This window comes from Notechis scutatus, chromosome 4, assembly GCF_049901735.1.
Source record: "Notechis scutatus isolate UNSWTSFEM ecotype Mainland chromosome 4, rNotScu1.2, whole genome shotgun sequence".
Classification (NCBI taxonomy): domain Eukaryota; kingdom Metazoa; phylum Chordata; class Lepidosauria; order Squamata; family Elapidae; genus Notechis; species Notechis scutatus.
In genome coordinates, this window is record NC_142012.1 from 48,645,640 (window position 1) to 48,654,468 (window position 8,829).

At 36.4% G+C, this 8,829-nt stretch overlaps 1 protein-coding gene across 1 annotated transcript in view; it reads left to right on the plus strand.

The window, feature by feature from the left end:
• Positions 1-8,621, plus strand: part of NEK1 (NIMA related kinase 1) — a 56,458-nt gene extending 47,837 nt beyond the window's left edge. Inside the window, exons 26-28 of the mRNA XM_026678857.2 lie at positions 1,695-1,847; positions 6,896-7,060; positions 8,503-8,621. Coding sequence (XP_026534642.2) covers positions 1,695-1,847; positions 6,896-7,060; positions 8,503-8,621 — 437 coding nt within the window. The remainder of the gene's footprint in view (positions 1-1,694; positions 1,848-6,895; positions 7,061-8,502) is intronic.
• The last annotated feature ends 208 nt before the right edge of the window (positions 8,622-8,829 follow it).

The following is an 8,829-nucleotide window of genomic DNA, read 5'->3' on the forward strand; positions in this document are numbered from 1 at the left end:
CAGTTTTTCTATTAATCTATCTGTAGAACCAGCTGTTCAATCTTTCTCTGTGCTTAACTATAATGGAGCTAAGAAAGGAGTTCAGTGTCATGCCTAAGGCAAAGAATCTGGATCACATCCTTTCTGCCTGAAAATAAGGTTGAATGCCTTGTTGCATCAAGCTAGAAAGCATCTTCATAATACATCGTCATTATTTTGTTTACTCTTTAAATTTTGTCCAGAGTCTCACTATTACACTAATGTTGAGCATATAAATATTAATAATCTTCATTTTTATCGTTGGAGACTGTTTTTCCCCTATGTAACATCTGTTCAATCTCAAGTTGTTTGGATATTTTGTTAAGTTCAATTAGGTTCTTTTTGGATCGATGAAAAATAGCATATATCCTATCAATAAATACTTTAAAATGATTTACTTGCTTTATTTTCCTAATAAAATCATCTAAAACAAGTTGGAGACGATGGTTTAAGCCAGGGGTAGTCAACCTTTTTATACTTACCATCCACTTTTGTATCTGTTAGGAGTAAAATTTTCTAACTGCCCACCGGTTCCACAGTAATGGTGATTTATAAAGTAGGGGACAAAACCCCTATCGCCCACCATAAAAGCTGGAACGCCCACTAGTGGGCGGTAGGGACAAGTTTGACTACCACTGGTTTAAGCAGTGCCATATTATGAAGTTTGGAAAGTCTTTTGCTATCCTAGTCTTATTCCAGATTTTCTCCCAAGCATAACACTGTTAAAATTATTTTGTTATACTACTGTTATTGTTACATGTTGATACTTCTGATAACAAAAGTATCAACATGTAACAATAATAGTAGTGTAACAAAATAATATTTATTTATGTATTTATTTTTTTAGTATCTGTTTTGTTTTTATTTTCCTAATAGGAAAAAGCAAAGGAAAAACAAACAGATGAATAAAAACAAAACAGATACTAAAAAATAAATAAATATTATAAATAAAAAAGAGAAATGCCAGCCAGTGGTGTGATTTGCCAGTTCTCCGAACTCCACAGAATCGTAACAACCGGCTCAGCCAAACCTGTCTGAACCGGTAGAATCCCACCCCTGGTCATATGTTTTTGCTTTTTGGTATTGTCCATGGGGTTTTCATGGCAAAGATACTGGAGTGGGTAGCCATTTATTTTTCTGGTGGATCACCTTTTGTCAGAACTCTCTGCTATGACCTGTCCGTCTTGGGTGGCCCTGCACAATATAACTCATTGCTTCATTGAGCTGCACAAGCCCCTTAGCCACGACAAGGCAGTGATCCATGAAGGGGTTCACTTTATTAGTATGTGTGAAAAATAACATCTGTTATGTCATTAAAACTTTTTCTTTCTCATTTATCTAAAAAGATGGAATAATAGTTATTCTTGAGTTCTATAGAATATTTTGCCAGCTAATACTAATCAGTCTTTTTTAAATAACATTTATTCACATAAATTTAACTCATATTAATTTATACCAAATGAAATTGGCTTGATAAGATTGTTATATTAGAAATACATTTACAGGCCACAACACTGTCACTTTATTCATTTTAAGGATCATTTAAAGTTTAAAAACAATGCGGAGATATTCAGAGATGGCTCTCTCAGCTTTTACTGAATGTACAAACAAAATATCTTCCCATATATTGTTTTTTAAAGATACATTTTGGCTAACATGTTAAATTTTTCCTACAGCACAAACATTTGGAGAAGTTATTAAATTAGAAGTTGCTGAACCCCAGCGAAAAGTTTGGGATAATAGTTCTATTGATTCTGTACTGAAGAAACTTGGGGAAGTTGAATTACAGCTTCAGACTGATCTTATGGATAACTTAAACATTACCAATGGTAAGGCTAAATTAAAGCTATCATTTGTAGTTTTGAAATCTACATGCTTACATTTTTGAATTTTTCATGAATTGTAGTTAGCAGAACATTAAACTAATGTATGGTTTTACTTGATTATTAAGAGTAAAACGTCTTGCACAAAACCTCTTCACTTTGGTTCTGAAAATGGCAACTCAGAGTAGGGACCTTTTTTTAAGCTAAAAGCCATTAGCTAATACAGGGGTTTTCAAGCTTTTTCAAGCCACAAAATCTATTTGTTATTTTAGAAATTCTTGGAATCTGATCAAGAGTGATGTAATTTCTAGATGCAAGCCACATCTTTCTACTACAGTATAACTTAGTGACTAAGGGAAAGAAAAACCTTTCTACAAGAAGTTGGTGTGGGGAGACTTGGTCCCCCCCCCCCCCGGCCGCCGCCATTATTTTAGTCCTGCAGATCCCATTGAAATATTTAGGTTCCATGGGACCTAATTTAAAAATCCCACCTTAATATATATTTTATTTCTGGGTCGGGTGATGTTGCAAGATTATCTGGGTCTCATTAATCATGTCAACATGATTAATATGGATAAGGTGTCATTTAACGTGCTCATAATTCTGGGCTAGATCTGTGTCAGACGCTTGGAGATAGTGGAACTGTGACTACCTGGTTGTGGGAGATGTCAGTCCTTTGCTTCAGGCCTACTGTTCTGGCCTACCCTTAGACCTTCTGTTCTGGCCAACTTTCATAACTATTGCCTGTGACAAAATATTTGCAAAGTACCCCATTAGATTGTTTATTATCAATGTTTTTGTTATGTTTCTTATTGTGGATAGTTTTATTGCTGTCCTTCTGTAAGCTCCTACAAGTCTGTGTGGACAAATAAACAAACTGCATTTACTAAGCCATTTCCTCAACCTTTCTGGCCTTGCAGACCATCGGGGAGAGGAGGAGAGAGGGGATGGTTCTACTCAAGAAGCCAGCAAGTGTGTGCGCGCAGCTCCATTTGCGCAAGTGCCGTGCATGTACATTTGCTGCTCATACAAATGGAGTTTGCATTAACGTGCTTGTGTGTCCTTGTGTGTGGGCAGGCAGGCATGTGCTCACCCACCATTTCTGCAGCCTAGTTGCAAAAATCTCACAGCCCAGAGATTGAGGACCCCTGTGCTAAGCAGAATGATGCAGAATTCGTAAATACTTGTAAAGATTTTTAGGTGTCTACTTGACATAAAGGTAGTCCTTGACTTATCGCTGCAATTGAGCCCAAAGTTTCTGTTAAGCAATGACAGTAACAAGACAGTTAAGTAATGTTTTACCTCATTTTACAACTTTCTTGCCATAGTCATTAAATAAATCACTGCAGTTGTTAAGTTAGTAACATGGTTGTTGAGTGTATCCGGCATCCCCATTAACTTTGCTTGTCAGAAAATCACAAAAGCTGATCACATGACCATGGACAGAACAACTGCAATAAATACATGCCAGTTGCCAAGCATTCAAATTTTTGTTCCCAATAAATTTTTATTTTTATTTATTTATTTACATACATCATTGGGAGAACAGTGTGGTTCCAGGTCATTTAACATTCCAATCGCAAACATGATCCTAATTTCATATTCATATTATCAATTTTCTTATCTAATATTATTACATGTACCAGCTTTTGTTATTCCATATTCTCATACATTGCTTTATATCACTCTCTATATTTTTGATATCATTTTTGTATTATACATATTCTCCTAATAGTCATATTTGCAGAATTTAACAAATTATATCATTCAGGTAATCATTCATATATTCATCTTAGGTTGTATTATCCAATATTTATCCCCTTTTAATGTTAGTTGTGCCACTGTTATATTTTTAGCATAAGACCGTCTCTAATCTCATTACAGTACATAGGTCATATTTTCCATCTTATATTCATTTAACAGGCTATACATTCTAATAACAATATGTATGTTGTTATCTATTACTATACCTTATATATATCTATATTTCCCCCTCAGATTCCACATGACTTTCTTTCCCCATAATATATTACTTTTACATATATCCCATTAACAATTACATGTCTTAAACAGTAGTCTTATAATAAAAATTCCATATTAATTCCAATTAAAATATTCAACCTTATATTTCTTCTGGTTAACAATTTACATATCTTTAATATTAGGTCTTGAATTCCCATTTTTCCCATTTTATCAAAATCAATCACTAAATATCTTAGCTCTTATAATATCTCTTCATGTGGAATCTCTATCCTTCCTCTCTTTAACCATCGTCTCTTGCTTTTCTTTCAGCATTTATTAATGTCTTCTTACTTTGCCTCCCATTTTGTATCATTTTTGACCCTTTCTCTTGCTTATTATAAGGAGCCTCTGTGGCGCAGTGGTTAGAGTACAGTATTGCAAGCTATTCCTGCAGCCAGCTGCCTACAATTTGGCAGTTCACATCCCACCAGGCTCAAGGTTGACTCAGCCTTCCATCCTTCCAAGGTGGGTAAAATGAGGACCCAAATTGTTGGGGGCAATATGCTGATTTTGTAAACTGCTTAGAGAAGGCTGTAAAGCACTATAAAGCAGTATATAAGTCTAAATACTATTGCTATTATTCCTCTTTTTTCTGTTTTTTTCCTCTGCTTCTCTTCCCAATTATCTAGTTTTGCCCCTGTTCTCTCAGAAACCTCTCTTTGAATTTCCCTCCTTTGTTGTTTAGCTCTTCAAATTTCCTTCCCTGGGTTTATTACCTCAATCATTAACATTTTACGTTTTATTTCCCTTTTTCCCTTTCGCTTTGTTTGTTGTTCCGTCTGCTCTGCCTTGCTGGTTTCTCGTCAATTCGGCTCCTCCTCCATCTGCCCTTCTTGTTTTTCTTCTATAATTTCTTCTGTAGTTTGCATCGCCATTTTTGAATTTTCTTCCATATTCTGTATTTTACTCAGTAAGTCTGTAATGTTTCTGTTCATCATTTCTCTTATAGTTTGTAGCTCCAGTACTATTTCTTTGCATATTTTGCTCATTTTTATTTGCTTATTTTATTTTTCTGTCCAGTTGTCCAGCGTCTTCATTTAAACCAACATTTTTTTTCTTTTTCTCCTGTCTGTAAATCCAATATCCACCAGTCTTTATATCCCAAAGTCCATCAATCTATTTATTTTCACATATCCAAATCTCAGGGGAAATCTTCATATATTCCTTCACTGATTTAAAGTCAATATTCCAATTTTCTGGGGCCTTTTAACAATACAATTCCTTTTATTTTTCTTTAATTTTAACTTTAAAAAGTCTAGTTGTCGGGATCTACAGGATTTTTCTTTTAACAGCAGATGGTGCTCTTATATCAGTTTCCATTTTCCACCTTGTTTTACTGTTTCTTTAATCTTTAATCTTTTGTCAAATTTATCAGTATTGTCAATTGTTAGTTGTTATATTCTTTTTCCACAGTCAATTACAGCATTTTAAGTAATGTTTATCCAACACCAAATCCTGTACAATCACCAGTTCCAATTTTATAAAAAAAAGATATAAGAATGTTCCCTGTAAGTTATTTCCCTTCCGTTTCAGTTTTAAGGATTAAGTTCTTTCACAAATACTTCTCTATCTTTTAAAATCGCCACCAGTCCCAATCTTTATGAGTTCTCTTTTTTGTTATTTTTATCGGGGTTACCTTTAGTAGCTCAGAAGTATTTTCACCCAGTTCTCACACTGCTCACTAACTTTTCGCTCCCAGCACAGTCTTAGGTTTTCAGATTGCCTCCTGCCTTCATGACAGCCATTTTGACTGTCACTGCAACTCAACTTCGGAGGAGGTTTTCCTTAACAGGGAGGAGAGATGCAGCTCCCCTCTACCTGTCAGGCAGTCCCCCTTTCTTCACCATCCCTCTAGGGTAGTTCCAGTCCCATATTGGGACCTTCCAATGAAAGAGCTCAGAGCGAAGCTGCAGACGATCGTGGACCCCACTCTGAACACGGTGGAGCACAGCCGGAAGTCCACCAAGCATGCAAATTTTGATCATGTGACCATGGGGTTGCTGCAATAGCTATAAATGTGAAAAATGGTTGTAAGTCAACCACTACTGTAGTTTAAGAGATTGATGTTCACTGTCAGCCTTGGAAGCCATATTAGCACCAGAAGCTTCCATGCTGCCACATTCCTATGTCTGGGAAATTGGGAGGAGGGATGTCTTAGAGTGTATGTAGTTAGACATAATAGCATTCTTCTTTTCAGTCAAGGTTATGTCATCCTGCACCTGGTCAAGGAATGGTTAGAGGAACGTCTCCAGTTGGGACAGATGGTGATTGGGCCATGTGATGAACTGAGGGGTGCAGGGGATGGGTCTTTGATTTTCAATTACTAAGGGAAAACCCTGAACTCTCAGATTAGAGTTTTCCCAGATGTGCCAGTATGACAACTCTAAAAAAATGGAATTTTGAGAAAATGCCTGTCTCTGGGTTTTTTGGAGTTGGAGTTTGTTTTCTAGAACACTGACATTGGCCTTTAAAACCTTAAAGTAGGCTTTAAGTCTACTTGAGCATCCACCTTTTCAACCTTGAACCTGCCTAGATTCTTAGATTGCAGAAGTGGCCCTTTGGAAGATGTTCTCATTGCCAGAAGGTTAGTTATCATTAACGGGGGGGGATTACTTTCTTGTGTGGATCCAGGGATGAATACATTCCCTAAGAAATAGTCTAGCACACACCTGTCAGAATTTATGAAAAAAGCAAAATTGCTGTTTTTGTCCAAAGTGTTAACTGGTAAACTGATTTTGATCTCTGGATTTTAAATGAATGGAAAAAGTGTTTGCTGTTAAATTTATTCTTAAACAATAGTACCTAGATTAAAGTTAAAGTTATACCTTAGTTCATTAAAGATATTCATTTTTACTTAATAATTTCTTTTAAATTCCAAGATGGGATAATCTGTGGATTTTTATACAATTGCAGTACAGTTTTAAAATAACATGGATTAAAAATTCAGCTTCCCGAATGCTACATTTCATGCCTGCTGAAAGGAATTCAGTAAGAAGTATGTTTCAAATGATAACATGGTTGTTTTTCTGTAGAAGTGTCAAAGACAACTTTAACAGCAGGAAAGAGTGATGATACTAGAGCAGGAGCCTCTGTTGAAGAAAAATCATCTGTTGAAGCTGAAAATAGTGAAAATATGGCAACAGCAAGGCTTCCTGGATCTGAGTTATCCCAGTTATCTGAACCTACTCTGATGGAGGGTATGTCTTGCCAATTCTCAATTTAAGTATATGTGATGACCCAGGGGATACAAAACAAACACAGTCACAGAAAACAGGTGAAGCCCCTTTTATTCTTTCACTTTGCTTCCAAGCTCTGAATATCCTTGTCGGAAGACTCCCACACAAACAGTTACAAGAAGCAACACAAAAAGCAACATAAACCAGGCAAGATAAGGGCTGGAGGACGTCCACAAATAACACATACTGGGAAGGACGCCAAACTCAGAGAGGAACCATAAACTAGAGATATTTCCACACTTTGTTTCCAACATTTGCCCATATGCAGATCTGTCCTCTTACTCAGTTGTCACAGCTGCAGCTCATGAAGAGGATCAAGGCCCTCTCCTCCCGAGTAGACCACATCTCTCCCTTATCCTCTCCTTCCTGCGTGCCCTAGGATGGATAGGGGATGGGCCTGGGTCCTCCTCTGACTGCTCAGCCGGCCTCTGCCCTTCTCCAGCCTCCTCCACAACCTCCGGAGCCACACTTCCATTCCCTGTCGGCTATTCCTCCTCTCTCTCAGAGTCAGTCTCCGCAAGGGGCATGACAGTATATTTAAATATTATTATTCTAATCAAGCAGGAAAAATATGTTAAAGAAACTTGACAAGAATTTGTTACTTATATGAAGTAATCTACCTAACTGTTTTATTCCAGCATACTTTTGGTCCTGATTGATTGTACGAGAGTATTTTAATTATATTTATTTTTTATATATTCTTTACTTCTGTTTTGTTTCTATTGTTCTTATTGTAAACTGTCCAAGGTGTCAGTGCATTGGATTAGTTGACAAACGCTGTTACAGGTAGTCCTTAACTTATGACTATAACAGCAATTCCTGTGATGGTCATAAAGTGGTTCACCCAATGACCAACCCAATTTCACTATCTTCTTTGTGGCACTTGCTAAGAGAATGTGACAATCTTTTGCTGTGAGGCATTTTTGCCCAAAATAGGAACTAACTGGCAAAAACATAGGAGATCATCATCATGTGATTCCATGACACTGCAAACAGCTGTAAATGTGCTAAGCACCCAAAATATGATCATTTGACACACTTTGGGGGTGGGGGGGAGAGAGCTGCTGGGACTTTGGAACTGGATCATAAGTAGCCCTGAGAGGTCTGTTGTGAAATTGAATGGTTGCTAAGCAACTAGTCATAAGTTCAGGTCTATATGTAGTTGAATAATTCAATCAGCCATAATTGAAACATGTAAAGATAACACAGAGAAGTATTTAATAACATTTCATGTGGCATTTTTAAATATGACTTGACTGGTTATAACTTGCTATTGCTATTTTTGAGTGCTGTTAAAGATTTTTAAATGATATTCGTGCTTAATATTTCAAAAGAGTGTATGCCCTTCTGCTGAATTTACTGTGTGTAAACATTTTTAGAAGAGCTAAAAATTTTCCCCACAGAATCAGATGATTTGGAAACAGAATTGCTAGAAGAAACCCAAACAAACAAATGTCAAACAAATATGTTTCCTGTTGCTGAAGTGTGGGTTAATGAAGGAAAAGAAAACAAAACAATGTAAGTCCCATATTTTATACGCCTCCATTTGAAAATCAATTTTTGACAAACTAATAATAAATTATTTGCTTTTTTTTCCTGTGATCCTCCCACAGGTCAGAAGTTCATGCTGATAATTGTCACTACGAGGACAACAAAGATCTTGCTGTAGAAGATGGAATTCATAAAAAAATACCAATCCATGATGAACAATCAGTAGGTCAGCAACTGCA